General features: G+C 36.1%; 3 protein-coding genes across 4 annotated transcripts; 2 read left to right on the top strand and 1 right to left on the bottom strand.

Annotated features, from left to right (window-relative positions):
- Nucleotides 1–845: 845 nt before the first annotated feature.
- Nucleotides 846–2,240, top strand: LOC18007821 (cysteine-rich repeat secretory protein 2). Of its 2 annotated transcripts, none has more exons than XM_024152246.1 (3): nucleotides 846–1,697; nucleotides 1,796–1,927; nucleotides 2,010–2,240. In XM_024152246.1, exons 1-3 carry the CDS (start codon nucleotides 932–934, stop codon nucleotides 2,027–2,029), a joined length of 918 nt encoding a protein of 305 aa, XP_024008014.1. In that variant the 5' UTR covers nucleotides 846–931; the 3' UTR covers nucleotides 2,030–2,240. The 2 variants fall into 2 exon arrangements, with proteins under 2 accessions (XP_024008014.1, XP_024008012.1); XM_024152244.1 differs by having other exon boundaries at nucleotides 1,793–1,927; nucleotides 2,010–2,232.
- A 1,380-nt stretch (nucleotides 2,241–3,620) lies between these two features.
- Nucleotides 3,621–5,979, top strand: LOC18007810 (protein TIFY 7). The gene is made up of 6 exons (XM_006390790.2): nucleotides 3,621–3,881; nucleotides 4,096–4,181; nucleotides 4,555–4,736; nucleotides 5,018–5,102; nucleotides 5,208–5,536; nucleotides 5,634–5,979. Exons 1-6 carry the CDS (start codon nucleotides 3,794–3,796, stop codon nucleotides 5,725–5,727), a joined length of 864 nt encoding a protein of 287 aa, XP_006390852.1. The 5' UTR covers nucleotides 3,621–3,793; the 3' UTR covers nucleotides 5,728–5,979.
- Nucleotides 5,980–17,834: 11,855 nt separating this feature from the next.
- Nucleotides 17,835–22,049, bottom strand: LOC18007805 (endoglucanase 8). Its single transcript, XM_006390787.2, has 7 exons — nucleotides 21,750–22,049; nucleotides 21,259–21,666; nucleotides 20,611–20,703; nucleotides 20,346–20,507; nucleotides 18,830–18,941; nucleotides 18,488–18,651; nucleotides 17,835–18,338 (listed from the first exon to the last, which is right to left on the bottom strand). Exons 1-7 carry the CDS (start codon nucleotides 21,975–21,977, stop codon nucleotides 18,006–18,008), a joined length of 1,500 nt encoding a protein of 499 aa, XP_006390849.1. The 5' UTR covers nucleotides 21,978–22,049; the 3' UTR covers nucleotides 17,835–18,005.
- Between the last annotated feature and the right edge of the window lie 444 nt (nucleotides 22,050–22,493).

Here is a 22,493-nt window from a genome sequence, read left to right as displayed (position 1 = left end):
ATGATACATATGTACCTCGACCAACACGCCAAGATCCCTTTCCATCTAATTAATTTACATCTTCCTAAATCACTTTCAGGTACCATTGCCTATCCGAACTCTATACGCAATACTATATATAATAACCATAACTCGTTTTCATGACGTATAGCCGTTCATTACTTGGCATTATTAATATTCATATTGATTTTGTAACCAAGAAACACAAGATGGCCATTGTATATATGATTCTACACATAATGCTATATAAGCTTCTACTATCATCTTGTAATATGAAACCGACTGAGAGAGAGAGAAAGAGACCAAGTGGAATGCAAACAATATATACATGTCAATAAGTTAATATTTGTATCAATTTCTCGGAAATTCACCAATCTTGCTGTTCTATACGCACTCAAATTCCACAACAGACGACCATAGTCCATATATACTATAAGAAACAACCTCACTTTTTGCCTTTTTTAATTAGTGGCTTATAGAAAAGGGGTCATACTTAGTAACTAATAACGGTAGAAGCTAACGAATCCATTCACACAAGTCACTGCTGTCAAAGTCAAAATTTTGAATCCAAATGAGTAAAACTATGTACATGTCACAAGGAAATCGTAATGGACATTATAATAAACGCACATTTCCAAATTCCACAATAAAGCAATAATCAAGTAATATAAGTCTGAACGGAGAAAGAGTTGCTGTGTTTTAGTAATTTCAATAATATGGAATAGTTGCAAATTGTTGAAAGTCTCCTAAAAACGTCCACCAAAAATAAAAATAAAAAAAGCATGCAACATGGAAAACAACATATATAAGTTACTCCCTTCTTTACGTTAATTCTCTTTAAAGCAAACTCTTTCGTTCCTCAACTTCTATTTTTACCAAATATCTCTCCCAAAACATTTCCGGCTTTGTGTCCCACGCATCGGATCCCAACATGTTCAACATAAGAACGACCCTTCTCTGCTTCGTTATCGCCGCCATCATCCTAAGTTCCTCCGTCGCAACAAACACCCCAACTTCCTCCGCCGCCACAGACACGTACATATACGCCGTTTGCTCTCCGGCCAAATTCTCCCCTGGCTTCCCCTTCGAAACCAACCTCAACACCCTCCTCTCTTCCCTAGCCACCGCCACCGTTAACAGCCCCTACAACAACCTCACCGTTCCCTCCGGCGGCAGCGCAAAACCCGAACCGGCCACCACCGTATACGGTCTTTTCCAGTGTCGTGGAGACCTAGACCAGACTTCTTGCTCATCTTGCGTGTCACGCGCCATTGCACTGGTCGGAAACACATGTCCCAACGCGTACTCGGTGTTCTTGCAGATGGAAAACTGTCTGGTCCGGTACGATAATAGTCCGTTCTTTGGCGTTCAGAACAAAACGTTGGTGCTCGAGAAATGTGGACAGTTGATGGGTTTTGACGACCAGGACGCGTTGACCAGAGTCGGTGACGTCATCGGTTCTTTGGGCTCCGGAGATGGGCCTTACAGGATTGGTGGGAACGGGGAAGTGAAGGGTGTGGCGCAGTGCATGGGGGATCTAAGTGCAGCTCAGTGTCAGGATTGCTTGGCTGATGCGATCGGACGGCTCAGATCGAACTGTGGAATGGCTCAGGGTGGATATGTTTACTTGTACAAGTGTTACGCGCGTTTCAGCTTCGGTGGTAGTCACGCGCGTCAGAACCCAAACCAAAACTTTGGTCAGCCTTCTTTTATTTATTTTAGTTAGAATTGATTTTTAAAAAAATCGTCATCACAAAAATAAACAAATAATAACAACAGTTGGGTTATTTAGCAGGAGGAGAGAAAGACGATAAAGATAATGACGGAATCGGGAAAACACTGGCGATAATGATTGGAATCATCACCTTAGTCATCTTGCTCGTCGTGTTTCTTGCTTTTCTTGGAAAGCAATGTAGAAAATTACAAGGTATAGTTTTTTATTTTAACTTTGATTTTCTTAACTCTATCAATATCAAAATCTAAATTACTATATGTTTATGAATTTGCAGATGAGAAATGGTGTGTATAAAGGACAAACTGGGAAAGAGATCAATCAACAACTCGAGTCAACTTATTGATAGTTGTATTTTTGTAATTTAATTTTTGGTAACTCGCTGCCTCATAAGATTGTAGTTATATAATAGTATAGTATTTATATGATTGTCTTTTCGACTCGATTTAGGTATTATTGTCGGACTTATTTAGGTCAAAGCGATTTAAATGAAAATTTTTTACGGAAACTTCCTTCTTATCTTCTATTTGGATGTGAAATGATGCTTTCGATTGGTATCTATAAATACCATTTCATTTAATCTTCGTTTATTAAGACACATGTGTGCGTAAACACACACAGGGAATGTGTTAAAATTAAATGAATGTGTCGAGAATAATGGAACATATATAGTAAATATGTTCAAAAAAAAAAAAACATATATAGTAAACCGAAAATTAGGATGGAGATCCAAAACAAAATCATTTTGCTCGTCCTATACTGAATGTCTCTCCGAATCTTTTCGTCTTACTCATCATTCTTTATTTTCTCAGTACAGTCTAAAGAATTCAATTGAAGACTTGGCGTAATCTGCTTTTTAATCATTAAAATTCGCAAATCAAAATTTTGAGCCTATTACCAAATATTTTAAGAATTTGACAGACCAACTAACGTCTAACTCTTTTCCATCTTTTTATAGTCTTCTGAAATTCTATATGATAGAGTGCAATAACTAGCTAGGAACTCTAGGTTCTTCTTTTATACACTAGTAATAAATAAATGACGTAAATATATTTGAAAATCTTGAAGTAAACAGTATTCTCCAGGGGTATTTTAATACTATTTTCATATAACATTATTTTTTGTCAAACCTATCTTATGGTATGATTTCATTATAAGAAAACTAGATTATTTTGAAATTGACAAAATTCATTAAGGTTTGGTCTGATATCAAAGCTTCTATCTTGAAAATGGGTATTTAACTGATTTTTTCTTTTAACGTCTTGTATTTATCTGATCATTAAAAAAGTATCTTCGGTCTAAAGAAAATTTTTTAGTTGGTCAAATCTCGAAAGAAAAAACTTTCATAGACAGCTAGTCTTGTGGACAGATGTTTTAGTTGGGCCAAAAACATACTAATGGGCAATTAGGAAATTTATCTAAGCCCATTAAGCATGTTCGTAATGGCTATTGACCTATTGTAACCCAAGAAGTGACACTTCGCCTCTACCAAAAAGGGTCTCGCCACTGGCCTCATCATTTTTATTATTGTCGTCGAATACTGTATTACTTTTCAAAGAAAAAGAAAATGATGTGATAAATATCAACCGTTGCAATAGAAACGGCACCACACACCTTTCACATGTGATAAATAGATCACGTATAAAAATATCCAATAGCTAATTCAATCCTCTCCTATTATATTAAAAAAAAATAATGTAATAAATCAGATCCACCGACAGATGTCTACGGTCTCCAAAAAGCACAAAATACCAAGAGGAGAAAAGAAAATAAAAACACGTGGGAATTAACCGGTCAAGCCGGTAGCACCAACCGTTTTTCCCGGTTGAAAAAAGCCCCACATGGGTTTTAAATCAAGCAAGCCTTTAAAAACCCAGAAAGCAAAGCGTTTTTTTTTTTAATCAGCCTCTCCAAAAGTGTGTCTGCAACATTACCAAAACGAAACCTTCCCTTGTGGATTCCCACTACTTTGTTCTGTTTGGTTTGTTTATTGGTTTATAAATTAAATGTTTGGGGCACAAACAGAGCAGTAATTTGTGTATTCGTTGATTTTGGATTGAGATGGAAAGAGATTTTCTGGGTATGAGCGACAAGCAATATCTGGGTGATGTGAAGCGCGAGGTTAACGATGATGGTGTCGGAGAACGAGGTTTGTGTTCTTGTCTCTCTACTTGTACAGAGGCTTTTAATGTATAAATTAAAAAGAGACTAATTTAATAAAGCAGGTTATTAAAAGTATATTTTTTTTTTCTTTTTTGAAACCATTACTAATACTCCATCAAAATATGCATCAAAGTGAGAATTGGATCTGATAAAGTAGTCAAAGATCACTAATTTGATGTCAATAAAAATGAATACTTCAGGTTTGAGCAAGAAGGTAGCTAGACAATGGGGAAAGGGAAAGCTCTTTTTTAATTCAAATTTCATGCCTGCTGCTGCAGATTTCCAGGTTGGTTCAACTTAAAATTCTACTTCTTTTAATCACTAATTGAGTACAGAATTTTCACTAATCTGAGAACAATTCTTGTTGTTTATGGCTAATCTAATCGGATTATTACCGGAAATTTGATTTTATCTCTCTTAATCTTGTGTGGCCAATCTGTTAACTGACGGACAAATAATAATAGTTGTGGTAGATAAACTGTGTGAGTTTAGAGCTTGTAGGGTCGTGTGCCAGCCGCAAAACTCGAAATAATTTAAAAAAACTTGTGGCGTCTGGCGTTTGGCGTTTTGATAACGCCTATGTTGGCATATTATATATATTTTTATATTGGCACTTAGTTAGAGCGACAGAATTAATGAAAAGATGTTTGACGTGTCAGGAGGCAAAGGCGTTTCCCGGGTCATACCAATGGGGGTCAGTTTCCACGGCCAGCAGCGTTTATCGTAGAGGCCAACTTGGCGGTGCGTTTCAGAACGCGAATCCGCTTTTACTTGGCGGATCAGTTCCCTTGACAAACCACTCTTCTCTCCGTCCTGCTTTCAATTCTCCCGCGGATCCACGGTAATGTAATATCGATCTTGTCATGCCAATGTTAATTTGAATATTTTTTTGTAAAGCCTAAACAATGATGTAAAATAAAAATTTTAAGAATAAATAATTTAGACCAACAAAAACCATGTAAAATAATAATTCAAATCAACCTGACTTTGTGAAGGTAGATAATAGAATGTTTAACTTTTTTTTTTTTCTTTCTTAAACTGAATGAAGAAAAGAATGTCAAAAATAGATTTCATTTGAAATGTTGAATAGGGTTTAATTTTGGTTATGGGATTGTGGAACAGAGTGGCTTCCTCAGGATCATCTCATCAGCTAACTATCTTGTATGCCGGAACTGTTAGCGTCTTTAATGACATATCTCCAGATAAGGTATAATAATAATCCTATTCATTACAGTTACATGTTAATATGTTATAGTTCTGTATACATATAACATGTTCTGATTGAGGGTACTAATGGTGATCTGTGAGGCAGGCTCAAGCCATCATGTTATGTGCTGGGAACGGTTTGGGAAATCCGAGAGGTGAAAATGGAGAGAGCAGCCTGAAGAAACCGCTTGGGGAAGCTGAAAGAATCTATGGAAAACAAACCCATAACGTTGTTGTTGCTGCTGCTGCATCATCAAGCTCTGCCACTAACTCTGATCATAGTTTCCCTAGGTGTAGGGACAACAACACCGTCGCTGCGACTAATGCAATGAGCATGATCGAATCATTCAATGCAGGACCTGGCAATATGATTCCTTCAGTTCCTCAAGCTCGTAAAGCATCGTTGGCTCGGTTCTTGGAGAAGCGCAAAGAGAGGTTAGATTATATTCGTCTTTTTGGTTTTAGAAGCTTCATGAGTTCTTTGATCTATTAGACGTTTAAAGTATAAAAGAATTGATGTTTTTGGTTGCAGGCTCATGAGTGCTATGCCATACAAGAAGATGCTTCTTGATTTGTCGACCGGAGAATCCACTGGAATGAATTACTCTTCTACTTCACCTGCCTAAAACCACCTTCCTCTTCTTCGTTTTATATACCTCTCTCAGGTTTTTTTTTTTACGAAAAGTAATTTGTAATGTAATCAATTGATATTTTACTATAGAAGGAGATGGCGTTAGACGTCTGTGTATTTGAGGAGCAATGGTTTAGTCTGTTATTGTAGGATTACTTCATTACCTTAAACACTAACAGATACTCCTTTGTATGTCAGACTGTCAAGAATTTAAGACCGTATGAAAATCACTATTGTGTTATTATTATTTTATCTTTTGACACAAATGCATTTCATTAATTAATTATACAAATACATTGTAGGCATCATCGTAGAGAATACTAGACGATGATTAAGAACAAATTGTGTAAGAAACCCAAGATATATATTTTCATTCAACCAAACCAAAACGAAATAAATGATATTTTCACTAGGAAACATACATGATTAATTAGAGTTTTATCGGTGTATCAATAGATATTTTAATTGCATTTTAGAACCATAGACTTTACATGTTTTAAATCCTATACAAAATATATACTGTAATACTCTAATAATTTAATAAAGAAGATTGTCAAGTGAATGAACCAGAGTAGCTCTGAGGTTGATTATGATGTATAGATTCTCTTCACAATGAATATCTATTTTAGATATTTTTCATTTATTGAGAGGCTTATAAATTATCGTAAGAAAGTAATATTGCGGAAGGAGGGATCCACTGAAGCAAAATTTGGTAAGGAGAAGAAGAAAACAAAAGAGCTTGAGAGATCTGTGTAAATGGATCACAAAAAACACGTTCACGTTTATAAGTGGATAAGAATGACCGATCGCGTTATCATTTCGTACCTCTCGCTCTCTCATTCTTTAATCTTCTTGTCTTTTCATGCCCCCCATCAAGTTGCGCAATTTGAACTACCACTTTATTGTTCACAGGTTTATTGTTTGGTCTTTTTTATATAAGTCGGATTGTGTTTGGATTGTTCCATGGATTGATGGATTTATGATCCCTAATACATTTAGAGCAGGTCCAGTAGTGAACCTCCCATGGGATTCATTGGATTTTAAAATTAATATATTTGGTTTTGGTTTGCTTTGTATGGGATGAACTTCGAGTAAAATTATAGTTTCAATAGTAATATTTTCAATTTTTTTTTTTTGAAATCATACAAATAACGTTCACAAATTCGATTATGAGTTTCAAATAGGCCACTAAATCTCGTATTGAATCCTATATCCCCAAAAAAAAAACCCCGATTGAGCACCAAAATTTTCTTCCAAAAAAAATCGCAAACCCTAAAACTCAAATCGGACAAAAATCAACGAAATCGCAAGAACAGATACTAACCTTGCCGATGTAGACGGATGGGCGATTGGATGAAAAAACCACCGCAAATTGACGCCGGTCTGAACGATTTCGACGGAGTCGTCGCGAATCGCAGGTGAAGAGGAAGAGAGGAGACGAAAAGAGGGGAAACACGAAATGAATTTTTTGCCCAAAAAATTTTCCTCTCCCGAAAATTACCACGATATCTCCTCCAATCGCAGTGTGACACATGGCTAAGAGATGGGTCGAACTCGCGCGGATGAACCGATCCATCAATAATGAACTTTATTTCGTTTTTTTTAAACCCACTTTGCCTATAAACCCGAGCCCGAACTCTTTCTCCAAACTCCCACTGAACCTGCTCTTAGTCACGTAAATTGTATTATCTCATTCTTTCTCCATTTGAGAAAACCTACGCAGCTACGCTGGTTTCATCTTCTTAACTCCTTTGCATCTTTCACTCCATTTTACCGTCGTAGAATATATGTTTTAATAAAAAAAAAAACAATTTTCTTATTATCTTACAGGTTATTAGACACTAACTATTTTTATTATATGAAAACCCTTCGTTCAAAAAAAAAACTATTTTTATTCTAACTTACCAATATGTCTTATTTACTAAATAGAGTTAAGTTACTTGAGCATATTAAGTTTTCAATATAGTTTTCGTCTCCTCACTAAATAGGTTAAAAATTTGGTGTACGAGAACGTAGCTTTCCCTTTATCAAATGTCTTCATTTTTGCCAGACAACACACACAAAAGGTTTTTCATCATTAACCAATTATCTCTAAGGTTTGTGTGAACATAAGAACTTGGTTTTTAATTATGCCTTGTTCTCAACACCATCACAAGGACATGGAGACTGGAAATATCTCAGTCAATAATTTAGCATCAAATCAACCAAAAACGTATATGTCTTACGTTTCAATATACATTCTTTTAGATATATAAACCCTGGATTTGTTGGTATATGTATCACTTTCATCCACTGGTTAATCATCATTTAAATGATAGACCTGCATCAATTTTAAATGAAAAATAAAAGTTCAATTTAACTCTAATTTTGAAAGTCACAAAAACTTAAATAAAATATAAATCAACCTCACAAGTTTATAATGGTTTTGAGAGATAATTGTTTTGTACTTGTTTCTGTACATCTTCGAAAAATAAACCTAGAAAATTAAGTTTATCACTATATATCATATTCAACCGAAAACTAACGGTTACTAATTCATCAAAACTCACATAAAAATTATTTCTCTAGCTATTATTATTTATTTTTCTTATTAAATTGACGGTTGAACATATGTTTTAAAATTTGAAAGTTGTGCAGATATTACCTTTTTTTATACAAACAGCATCACTTTATTAGAAGTCCGATTGGCTTCATCCCATCCTGAAGGCTAACCTGGCTTAACCACGTACGTACGATGCTTGAAGAAATTTCAGATACTGTTTGTAAATTCTCCGTATTACTACTTACGGCCATAACGTAAAATCATTTGTGTGGATCACTCGAACAAATAATAAAAAATGTAGTAGATAACTGCGAGTTTAGAGCTTGTAGGGTCATCTGCCAGCCGCAAAACTAGAAAATAATATTTTAAAAAGTTTGTGGCGTTCTGGCGTTCTGGCGTTTGACGTTTGACGTCTGGATATATAACGCTAATTATGTTGGCCTTTTTATTAGAGACACATCAAATTAATGAAACGATAATGACGTCTAAATAGGTTATGGCGTACGGGTCATAAGTCATAACAATGGATTAGTTTCCGCAGCCAACGTTTTCTGCAGATGCCAACTTGGCGGTGCGTTTCATAACGCGAAGCCGCTTTAACCTGGTGGATCAGTTCAACCGAAGCAAAGTTTGGTAAGGAGGACAAAAGAGAGCTTTAACATGTAAATTATTCACTTTGATCCCAAAAAAAAAAACATGTAAATTCTTCACAAACAAAAAAACGTTCCCGTTTATATAAGTGGATAAGAGCGATCCTCGTTTTATCATTGTGCATATGCGTCTGTCCTTACCAAGGCACCAAGTTGTGCTATTTGAACGATCACTTCATTTATTCACAAATTTATTGTCTGGTAGCTAGCATTTTAGTCGATTAGTGTGTGGATCGTTTCATGGATTTAGGATTTATGGTCTATATTTAGAAGTTTATTATTTGAACGATCACTTCATTTATTTAATTAGAAGTTTATTTATGTTATATGATCCCTAACACATTTTGAAAGAATATCGTGAATTCTTTGTTAAGAAAATAATCGGCATACTTTTTCTCTTCTAATATTTTATAGAATATATTAAATATATAATACTTTTTATATCTCTATCCTTTTCAATAGAAAAAAATGGGAAACCAAATACTATATAAAATCAGTTATTTGGGGATCCTTAGCCTATTCACATCAGCTTTTTAAAACTTTCATGAAAAGACGCCACGTCATCTGCTTCTCCTCTCGTGAAAATGATTTTCATCAACCAATTGATAGAAACTCTACGTTATTCTATTACAATTAATCTCACATCCCCGCTATCTCTTCAGTTTCAACCTCTTCTCATCTCCCATGCCTTCCCGATCACTCATTTTTAACACCCATCAACTCAACTTAATCTCTAGATTGATCCAATTTGTTTATCAAACTTTATCTCTAAATATGATTGTCACTTCCAAAATCTGTGTCTAATCTATGTAATGAAATCCTTTTTTCTCATGTACAGGGATCACTACAATTTGAGGAGCATCATCACGCAACAAGGCCTTATATAGACACTGACCAAATCACCAAATCAGAAGCAGAGCTGAACGCAAGAGATCTTTCGGTAAGGGTCACTGCATAAGCGAGAGACAGAAACGAGACAACAAGACATGTTCTCAAGCGAGTATTTAGCATCTATGAGGAAAAGCAAAAGAAAAATGCAGGTCGTACTCTTCTTTTGATTTTGATGGATACTTAATATGTTCCGAGTGATCTATACACGTACTGGAATTGAAGGCCAAAAGTATTATTGGCAGGGCACCAACTTGAAGATGGTTGAGCACAAAACATGTTTCTTTTACTCTTGATTTAATAGTTACGCATGCCAGCTATGTAATCAGAGGATGAAAAAAAATATCATGTGTTGAGAGATGAGATAGTCACCTATCTGGCTCAGCTGTTAGATACCCCTCATGCTATAGAGGTAGAGGAATAAGAGGAACCCAACTCTCTTTTATATGCCATTGCCTATAATTTTCTAATTGATAAACAGCTATTTTTTGTGGCAAATGTAAGGACATTTCTTTTACTTGAACAAGCTTTCATTAATTTTCTCTTCAGGTATGGCTCTTTTCTATGTGCATTTACGCATGTAAATATGAATATGTGAGTCTCTGTATATTTTGCCTGCCATATTCAGCCTCTCATGAATCATTTCCATTTTTTTAAGGCAGCACTCTTGAGTCTTCAACAAACATATGGAGAAGCAAGAATGTCTCATTTACTCGCCATATATAGCTCCTATGTGATAACCTAGGTACTATTAAGATATTTAGATTACCACGAGCTTATATATCAAGATATCATTACATTTATGGTTTGTTGTTGTCTCAATTTATAACATTAATGTACTATTCAACTTCTCATTACATATAAAACTCTTTTCTCGAATTTCTTTGATCTGTTTCTGTTGAATCTCACAAGTGTTCAAAAACGGCTGCAATGAAGGAGGAAATCTGTTGTCGACGTGGTGGACTCATCAAGGATAAAGTAAGAGTAATTATTGATTCTTCTTGCTCATTATATGTCTTAAGAGAATATTCGTTTTCATTATGATCAATATTCTCAAAGACATAAAGTTGGAATAAAAATGAATTTTAAGCGGGATTTAGGAGCACTACCTTCTTTTTAAAATTAAGGATCTTCAAGCTCAATGCTTATAATTCTACCAAAATTCAACAATGAATGATAAATCATCGGTGAGAGTACGCAAGTTGTTGCACATGTTTCTCAAAAGAATTCTGGAATTAGAGAGATGAGGTCGATGACTTCTTTTGATATTCAATATCTCAGGTTTGAGTGTGATGATATTTGCTTGCTGCCTAAACATAGGATTTTGGGGGCAGATATTGCCAGAAATTGAGCAGAGAAGAAGCTGTTTAAGACTGTCTTGAAGAAAGAAACCAATCTCTGCTTAGCCGCTGATGTTGGAACTGTCGCTCAATTGCTTAATATCGTTGATAAGGGTTGAAACATTAATATTCGATTCTTGGTATCAAAATTTGAAGACTTTCATTTGATTTCTATTTTTGTGACGTCTTCCAAATGTTTGTGTTGATGAAGGTGGGACCAGAGGTTTGTCTCTTGAAGACTCAAGTTGATATTCCTCCTGATTTCACCTCTGACTTTAGCTCCAAAATCCGTGTGGTAATTACTTCTATTAATATGCTCACTCGCATCACCGCAAATCTGTTTCTTTGAATGGTTTTATGTGGTCTGTTTGTGATATATTAATATGCTCACTTCTATTAATTGTTCTGTTTATGATATACTTAAGATGGAATGAACGAAGGATTGAGGAACCATTACCACAATCAGGCACTAAAAAATGGGGCGAGAAGACAGTGACAAATCAAGTGGTTGAGTTGGTGGTAGATCGAGATGATGGTTGTAGAAACACTCAACTGAACTACTTGAGGTTTGGGGCTCTCAATTATCAAGCAACCGGAACATCTAATCTTTTGAATGAATTTTCGTGCATATATATCTTCTTAGACTTAGGCTTTGACATAAAAACCCTAGCCTATCCACATCAGCTTTTTAAAACTTTCATGAAAAGACGCCACGTCATCTGCTTCTCCTCTCGTGAAAATGATTTTCATCAACCAATTGATAGAAACTCTACGTTATTCTATTACAATTAATCTCACCTCCCCGCTACCTCTTCAGTTTCAACCTCTTCTCATCTCCCATGCCTTCCCGATCACTCATTTTTAACACCCATCAACTCAACTTAATCTCTAGATTAATCCAATTTGTTTATCACACTTTATCTCTAAATACGATTGTCACTTCCAAAATCTGTGTCTAATCTATGTAATGAAATCCTTTTTTTCTCATGTACAGGGATCACTACAATTTGAGGAGCATCATCACGCAACAAGGCCTTATATAGACACTGACCAAATCAGAAGCAGAGCTGAACGCAAGAGATCTTTCAGTAAGGGTCACTGCATAAGCGAGAGACAGAAACGAGATAACAAGACATGTTCTCAAGCGAGTGTTTAGCATCTATGAGGAAAAGCAAAAGAAAAATGCAGGTCGTACTCTTCTTTTGATTTTGATGGGTACTTAATATGTTCCGAGTGATCTATACGCGTACTGGAATTGCAGGCCAAAAGTATTATTGGCAGGGCACCAACTTGAAGATGGTTGAGCACAAAACATGTTTCTTTTACTCCTGATTTAATAGTTACGCATGCCGGCTATGTAATCAGAGGATGAAAAACAATATCATGTGTTGAGAGATGAGATAGTCACCTATCTGGCTCAGCTGTTAGATACCCCTCATGCTATAGAGGTAGAGGAATAAGAGGAACCCAACTCTCTTTTATATGCCACTGCCTATAAGACAATATTTTCTAATTGATAAACAGCTATTTTTTGTGGCAAATGTAAGGACATTTCTTTTACTTGAACAAGCTTTCATTAATTTTCTCTCCAGGTATGGTTTTTTTCTATGTGCATTTACGCATGTAAATATGAATATGTGAGTCTCTGTATATTTTGCCTGCCATATTCAGCCTCTCATGAATCATTTCCATTTTTCTAAGGCAGCGCTCTTGAGTCTTCAACAAACATATGGAGAAGCAAGAATGTCTCATTTACTCGCCATATATAGCTCCTATGTGATAACCTAGGTACTATTAAGATATTTAGATTACCACGAGCTTATATATCAAGATATCATTACATTTATGGTTTGTTGTTGTCTCAATTTATAACATTAATGTACTATTCAACTTCTCATTACATATAAAACTCTTTTCTCGAATTTCTTTGATCTGTTTCTGTTGAATCTCACAAGTGTTCAAAAACGGCTGCAATGAAGGAGGAAATCTGTTGTCGACGTGGTGGACTCATCAAGGATAAAGTAAGAGTAATTATTGATTCTTCTTGCTCATTATATGTCTTAAGAGAATATTCGTTTTCATTATGATCAATGTTCTCAAAGACATAAAGTTGGAATAAAAATGAATTTTAAGCGGGATTTAGGAGCACAACCTTCTTTTTAAAATTAAGGATCTTCAAGTTCAATGCTTATAATTCTACCAAAATTCAACAATGAATGATAAATCGTCGGTGAGAGTACGCAAGTTGTTGCACATGTTTCTCAAAAGAATTCTGGAATTAGAGAGATGAGGTCGATGGCTTCTTTTGATATTCAATATCTCAGGTTTGAGTGTGATGATATTTGCTTGCTGCCTAAACATAGGATTTTGGGGGCAGATACTGCCAGAAATTGAGCAGAGAAGAAGCTGTTTAAGACTGTCTTGAAGAAAGAAACCAATCTCTGCTTAGCCGCTGATGTTGGAACTGTCGCTCAATTGCTTAATATCGTCGATAAGGGTTGAAACATTAATATTCGATTCTTGGTATCAAAATTTGAAGACTTTCATTTGATTTCTATTTTTGTGACGTCTTCCAAATGTTTGTGTTGATGAAGGTGGGACCAAAGGTTTGTCTCTTGAAGACTCAAGTTGATATTCCTCCTGATTTCACCTCTGACTTTAGCTCCAAAATCCGTGTGGTAATTACTTCTATTAATATGCTCACTCGCATCACCGCAAATCTGTTTCTTTGAATGGTTTTATGTGGTCTGTTTGTGATATATTAATATGCTCACTTCTATTAATTGTTCTGTTTATGATATACTTAAGATGGAATGAACGAAGGATTGAGGAACCATTACCACAATCAGGCATTAAAAAATGGGGCGAGAAGACAGTGACAAATCAAGTGATTGAGTTGGTGGTAGATCGAGATGATGGTTGTAGAAACATTCAACTGAACGACTTGAGGTTTGGGGCTCTCAATTATCAAGCAACCGGAACATCTAATCTTTTAAATGAATTATTGTGCATATATATCTTCTTAGACTTAGGCTTTGACATACAAACCCTAGCCTATCCACATCAGCTTTTTAAAACTTTCATGAAAAGACGCCACGTCATCTGTTTCTCCTCTCGTGAAAATGATTTTCATCAACCAATTGATAGAAACTCTACGTTATTCTATTACAATTAATCTCACATCCCCGCTATCTCTTCAGTTTCAACCTCTTCTCATCTCCCATGCCTTCCCGATCACTCATTTTTAACACCCATCAACTCAACTTAATCTCTAGATTGATCCAATTTTTTTATCACACTTTATCTCTAAATACGATTGTCACTTCCAAAATCTGTGTCTAATCTATGTAATGAAATCCTTTTTTCTCATGTACAGGGATCACTACAATTTGAGGAGCATCATCACGCAACAAGGCCTTATATAGACACTGACCAAATCACCAAATCAGAAGCAGAGCTGAACGCAAGAGATCTTTCGGTAAGGGTCACTGCATAAGCGAGAGACAGAAACGAGACAACAAGACATGTTCTCAAGCGAGTATTTAGCATCTATGAGGAAAAGCAAAAGAAAAATGCAGGTCGTACTCTTCTTTTGATTTTGATGGGTACTTAATATGTTCCGAGTGATCTATACACGTACTGGAATTGAAGGCCAAAAGTATTATTGGCAGGGCACCAACTTGAAGATGGTTGAGCACAAAACATGTTTCTTTTACTCCTGATTTAATAGTTACGCATGCCAGCTATGTAATCAGAGGATGAAAAAAAATATCATGTGTTGAGAGATGAGATAGTCACCTATCTGGCTCAGCTGTTAGATACCCCTCATGCTATAGAGGTAGAGGAATAAGAGGAACCCAACTCTCTTTTATATGCCATTGCCTATAAGACAATATTTTCTAATTGATAAACAGCTATTTTTTTGTGGCAAATGTAAGGACATTTCTTTTACTTGAACAAGCTTTCATTAATTTTCTCTTCAGGTATGGCTCTTTTCTATGTGCATTTACGCATGTAAATATGAATATGTGAGTCTCTGTATATTTTGCCTGCCATATTCAGCCTCTCATGAATCATTTCCATTTTTTAAGGCAGCACTCTTGAGTCTTCAACAAACATATGGAGAAGCAAGAATGTCTCATTTACTCGCCATATATAGCTCATATGTGATAACCTAGGTACTATTAAGATATTTAGATTACCACGAGCTTATATATCAAGATATCATTACATTTATGGTTTGTTGTTGTCTCAATTTATAACATTAATGTACTATTCAACTTCTCATTACATATAAAACTCTTTTCTCGAATTTCTTTGATCTGTTTCTGTTGAATCTCACAAGTGTTCAAAAACGGCTGCAATGAAGGAGGAAATCTGTTGTCGACGTGGTGGACTCATCAAGGATAAAGTAAGAGTAATTATTGATTCTTCTTGCTCATTATATGTCTTAAGAGAATATTCGTTTTCATTATGATCAATGTTCTCAAAGACATAAAGTTGGAATAAAAATGAATTTTAAGCGGGATTTAGGAGCACAACCTTCTTTTTAAAATTAAGGATCTTCAAGTTCAATGCTTATAATTCTACCAAAATTCAACAATGAATGATAAATCATCGGTGAGAGTACGCAAGTTGTTGCACATGTTTCTCAAAAGAATTCTGGAATTAGAGAGATGAGGTCGATGGCTTCTTTTGATATTCAATATCTCAGGTTTGAGTGTGATGATATTTGCTTGCTGCCTAAACATAGGATTTTGGGGGCAGATACTGCCAGAAATTGAGCAGAGAAGAAGCTGTTTAAGACTGTCTTGAAGAAAGAAACCAATCTCTGCTTAGCCGCTGATGTTGGAACTGTCGCTCAATTGCTTAATATCGTCGATAAGGGTTGAAACATTAATATTCGATTCTTGGTATCAAAATTTGAAGACTTTCATTTGATTTCTATTTTTGTGACGTCTTCCAAATGTTTGTGTTGATGAAGGTGGGACCAAAGGTTTGTCTCTTGAAGACTCAAGTTGATATTCCTCCTGATTTTACCTCTGACTTTAGCTCCAAAATCCGTGTGGTAATTACTTCTATTAATATGCTCACTCGCATCACCGCAAATCTGTTTCTTTGAATGGTTTTATGTGGTCTATTTGTGATATATTAATATGCTCACTTCTATTAATTGTTCTGTTTATGATATACTTAAGATGGAATGAACGAAGGATTGAGGAACCATTACCACAATCAGGCATTAAAAAATGGGGCGAGAAGACAGTGACAAATCAAGTGGTTGAGTTGGTGGTAGATCGAGATGATGGTTGTAGAAACACTCAACTGAACGACTTGAGGTTTGGGGCTCTCAATTATCAAGCAACCAGAACATCTAATCTTTTGAATGAATTTTTGTGCATATATATCTTCTTAGACTTAGGCTTTTACATACAAACCCTAGCGATATGTTCTTGCTTGCTAATTGACCTACTAATGTAAAATTAGGCGTTTGATTCCTCAATATATATACTGCATGCCTCTGATTCGGTTTGGATAGAAGACCATTGTCTGATAGAATATTCTCACAAATATAGTCGAATTATATTGGTTTATAGTTCTGTCCTATATTGAACGAAGTGCAATTAGGATTTAGATATTGTTTTAACTATTGTTCGTTGCTGGCTGAACGACTATAAGACTGAGGTAGTGCAACATGAGTCTTCCTTTTAAAACATATATACAAAATGTATGCAACAATTTAATAAAATTACCCCTATATCTACAAAATAATACCATTTAGAATAATATAAATAAAAGTATTGACAAAAGCAAAATTACCAACAAAAAATAATACAATGACCAAACTAAAGACAGACATTACATACAAAAAAACACTAAATACCAAACACGCATTGAACCCAAAAAAAAAATTAATTCTATTTTAAAACATACAAAAAAAATATACCAAACAAAAACATAAAATAGAAAAATCTCAACAACATTTATGTATAGAATTTAACTAAAAAACAAACATAGTTTTATATATATTTTTAAATTATAAAAATATAGAACAAATCCGCGCGTAGCGCAGACAATCTCTAGTATATAAAAAGAAGAAGATAGATTGGTTAAAACGAGATCGAATGAGTATGCGGAGAACTCAACGAATTGGAGAAGACCGCCAAGTAATTTTGATGCTTCTAAAAGAGAAGATGAGGTTTAGGCTAGATATTAATTATGAAGGTTGTTGGGCTTGACAATTTTCCCGAACACCATCTCCGAATAGAGTTCAACACACTAAACAATTATTGTAAACCCTAAAGCCCAAAAAGAATAAAAACATACAAACAAACACTCATCATCAGTTATCACAGCCCAGTTACTGTTCTAGGCGAAAACGAAAAAGTTGAGGATATCAATGCGAGCCCGATTATAGCCGGAGAGCCATATTATCTCACATTCATGAAATTTTATGATTTTTGAGGAGTGCATTGCGATGGGATTGATGCAAACGGCCATGGTTTTCTGAGCTATAAAGAGTTTTTTGATGAATTCTAACAATAAAAGATGACTGGTAATAATCCGTTTTATTTATCGTCTAATAATTTTTTTGGTTCTGGTTTTTATATTTATGAATTTGGTTTGATGATCAAAGATAAGCTTAATTTAACGACTTCAAAGATATATAAGCTTTTCACACTGACATAACTCTTTTCTCTTCTTCACTAATTACGGGCTTACAATACAATTGGTTAAGCAGAAAATAAAGAGTGACAATAACATAAAAATAATTAAAGGTTTAGGGTGGCCTAAAGTTCCAAGCGCACCTCTAAGGAGAGAGAGTAACTTAATAAAGACCATCCATCCATCCTCATCGCCAAGAAGAATGAGTCGAGAAGTAACCGAGAAGCCCGACGAGTGGTGCATTGATGTAAGTGGTTGGCTCAGACTCCACGAAGTAAGGTCTCGAGTCAGGAAAAGCATCAGTGACATTTGGGCCACCAACTACGGCCCCAACGAGAAGGTTTGGGTTAGGATTTGGGCTGAGGAAATATCTAGAGCCTTCCTTGCAGCCTATACGAGCTGGATGGGTCGAGACCGAAGGAACTGAGCTGCCACGGTGGTGAATCCTACGTGGAAACTTTTTACCGTAACCAACCATGTATGACATTCCCAACGGGTTGTCTCCCAAAATGTAGTCCACCTGTTGATGTGTCACAAACAAAAAAATATTAATCAAAAGAAATTTCCCCAAAACGGCTATGTGTCTTTTCAGTTTGGTCCCAAAGCAAAACGGCTATGTGTTTTGTTTCTGGTCCAACAATGTGAGAAAATTTTTGGGACCATTATTACCTGACGCTTGGCGATTTGGCGAAGGAGAGATGGGGAGGCAGTTAATTCGCCACAAGGCACAACCTTTTTAGCATGGCTCAGATAATTCGAGTACGCCAATAGTAGGAAAGATAGTGATGTTACATGTTGCATGTTACTCCCTCCAGTTTTCACAAGTAGCCCTCCTGTGTAAAAAAAGACAAAAAGAGATTACTACTTATTACCATCAGTTTTATAATTTTGTCACAAAAAAATACAATATCTTTTTAAAAAATATTTTTTAGAGGAAAAGACAAAAGTAAATCACGTGAAAGTGGGAAAAGCTTTTGATTATTGGGGAAAAAATGATGGGTTCTCTTGTACCTCGAGAGTATTGGACTTGAGGGTGAGAGATTCCAGGCAATATAGAACAGATAAACCCATCTGCGTTTTGCTTGAAAGACTCAAAATACTCTGCTTTTCCCATTAGCACTTCCTGTTATCAAAACAAGACAAAAAAAAACACAACTTTTATTTAGACTTATTTAGACCCATGTATATCTACATGACTACGTATATATATATATATATATATATATATATATATATATATGAAATCACGGTTTTGGGATATATTTGGAGATGAATAACAGATAGATAACGAAAAAGGATCATGGAATGGGCAGTGAATAATGAAAAGAAAAAACAGAGAGCGCCATGTGAAACTGATATAATGAAAGAGGCCTGGACAAATCAATTCTGAAGCAAAAAGACCGTTGAGAAATGACAAAACGAAAAAACCCACTTAGGCTTTTGCAGCAGAATGGGAACTGGTAAGGGACATGACACTTTATTTTTTTCTCAGCCTTTGTGCCACATGCTTTGTAGCAGTAACTAAAAGACTTATTTACCCCTCTCTCTTTTATTGTCCCCACTTGCACCCTCTAGGCCTGAAGCCTGATACTAGTAAGTAATAATAATGTTGAATACCTTAGTTTTTAAATAGTCTATCCAAACTCACAAATTGGAGTTTGCTCATGTGATACACCACATGCAAACTCCTTCCAACAGGAAAGCTTACAAAGTCATATACTGTATACACTTCACCTACCTACAATGGATTATATATCAAGTGTCTAATATTATATCTAGATTTACATAAATGCACACTTGTTATCCATTCACTAGTCATGGCTCATGGGGCCATGTGAGGCTCTGGCTTCCATTTGGTAACGTTATATTATTAAAAATTATATGATTCCAAATCTAGGGAGCATACTGAGCACACAATGGACAAAAAAAAAGTTATAGAGAATGTCCAATGAGGTATGTCTTACCATAAGATTTAGCTCCCACATCACATGACCATTTCTAATTGGTTAAATCCCATTTTTTACCATGTGCATCATCCAATCATCCATCCCATATTTTTTATTATCTTCCTCTATAGTTTAATATCCCATATCACTTTTATATATAAGCACGACCCTAGCATGCCTTTTTATCTACCTAATACCTCTATCTTCAACAAAAGACTCGATATTGGTCGCACATCTAAGCCGGTTTGTTCAAAGATAAAAAAGCTTTTAATGAAACACATATGGGAATACCAAAATAGTTACGTAGGACCCATAATTTGTAATGTGAACCCCACTTCCAATTATATGATCAAAAGTCGTGCCACAAACACGTGATAACCAGACACCATCCATCTCTCTACCTATGTTAATTTAATTCTCTTATACTAGTACATTAGTAGTCTCCTAGCGACCAAACAAACATAGACAAAAAAACACCACTCTTTCCGTAAAACCCTCTATAATTTCATACCAAATCATGGATTCTTGATCTACAGTTAAGATGCTAATTGAATAAGTAGTAGATGTAAGTAAAGTGTTACCTTGGAGATTAAGACATTAATCCCAGCATGCTTATTATCCCAACCAAACTCATTAATTGTATCTCCAGCTCTGAGAACCACCTCGTTCTTCACAATGAATTCTCTGTAGACTCGTTTCCTCGAGGCTTTGTGCAGCCACGCCGCACCCCACAGTAACTCATCCTGCACCACCGTCAGATGATATTAAAAAGACGTCAAAATCATCCAACGGCTGATACTAAAATAGTAAAAATACCAAGTTAAGCTCAACTATTAGTTTTTTTACCTGGTAACCGTTGAAATCACAGTAAAAAGGACACACCGCATGGTAGAGACTGTTACTGTACGCGCCGCGATACCTGTTTGCGAACGCGAATACCTGCACCACGTTACGTGTGTTAATCAAAACATCATCTTTTTAAAATATTTTTCAAACATAGTTTTCAGATCCGTGAATTTGATATATCTTCTCTATCGTCAGAAATTATTCATTCAACCATACATATACGTAAGGAAAAATACCGAAAAAGTCAAATACTATCATCTTTTTGGTGAATAATTTTCTTCGAACGAATCACATAAATGGGCCAACTATCAGCTGAGAAAGAAAAAAAAAGTACTGAAGAAAACATTATTGAAGATAGAGAGCATCTCTTATCTCACAAGCAAAGAATATGATTATTTAAACTTTTGACTATTTAACCATTTTTCTATTATTAAAAGGATAAAAACAAACAGAAAACAGATAAATAAATAATAAATGTCGAAAACTGAAAAAAATTGCTTTAACGACCTATACTCTTCACTAGTAGTTTCAAGATTATAACAAATAAATAACCACAATCAATGACAATGAGAAAGCATTAATGCTAAGAACAGAGGAAATCTCACACGCGTAAGTAAAAACCAAATTTGAGTAAATTTTGTAACGTACCCTTGTGGCACGGTCGAGAAGCCGCCTGGAGTAAGCAGGATCGCGTCTTCTGAAAACGATCGAAGCTGCGGCTAACGCGGCGGCGGTTTCACCGGCGACATCGGAACCGGGATGAGCTCTGTCGATTTTGTAGACGGTGCGAAGTGTGTCCATGTCTTCGGGCCTTTCCCAGCAGTTGTGGTCGGAGTAAGCGTCACCGACCTGAACGAAAACCACTCCAGGAATCGCCGTCGCTTTTAGGAGGTAATCAGTTCCCCACCTCACGGCTTTCACGGCGTTTTTCAGCTCCGGTCCCATTGTTTTCCCGAAATCGATTATGCTCCACGACAGCATTGTCGTCGTGAAAGCCATCGGGAATCCGAACTTCATGTTGTCTCCGGCGTCGTAGTATCCTCCCGATAAATCCACCTAGGAAAAAACAAAAGGGGAAGCAAAATCAGGGGAAAATGTCGCCGGAAAACAGAAATTGAAATGAGGAAATGTAGACTTACGCCGGCGGAGGAACCGTCGCGTAATGCTGAGTCGCGACGCCATCTGAGGCGTTGATCGGGAGGAAGCTTGCCGGAACGCTGACCTTCGAAGAACATGATGCTTTTACGGAGCGCGTCGCGGTAATCGTGTCCGGCGTGAATCGGTGGTGAGAAGAGAAGCACGAGGAGCAGAATCAGGGAGAGAATCGACGGAGAGATTTCCGGGAAAATTAGGGATTTTCGCGCCATTTCTCTCTCTCTCTCTTTTCTGTTTTACTTTCTTTTTTGTTTGTTCTGTTTGGGAATCGAGAGAGAGAGAGACTGTGAAGAGGGAGTGTTGAAAGGACCAACCAACGAAGGGCTCTTTATACTAAAAAGGTCCTCTTGGATTCCAGAGAAATCGCCAATGAATGATCACCACGTGGATTGTTTTGATTGGACGCAGCTCCATGTTAGATTGGGTATGGGGGTTTGGGTTTCCGAGGCTAAATTCGCTTGACCGGGTCAGGACCGGATTACCGGGTCGGGTTTAAAACCGGTTTTCGGGTTTGAGCGTTAGTTAATGCAGACGGTGTGTACGCCGTCGGTACGGTGAGAGAATCCAAAAAAGTGGAAATCTGTGAAAATGAATAATGAAAAGAGACAAAATAAAAAAAAGTTTGTGATTTTTACCATGTGACCCACCGCCCTATTGTCACGCGACACGTGTTTTAATCTCAATTAGGTATTTTTGGAGTTTTGTGATTAATTTGTTTTTTGCTTTAC

This window comes from Eutrema salsugineum, unplaced genomic scaffold (genome assembly GCF_000478725.1).
Source record: "Eutrema salsugineum unplaced genomic scaffold, Eutsalg1_0 scaffold_9, whole genome shotgun sequence".
Lineage (NCBI taxonomy): Eukaryota > Viridiplantae > Streptophyta > Magnoliopsida > Brassicales > Brassicaceae > Eutrema > Eutrema salsugineum.
Note: the sequence above shows the minus strand (reverse complement) of the source record. Positions and strands in the feature narration are given on the sequence as shown.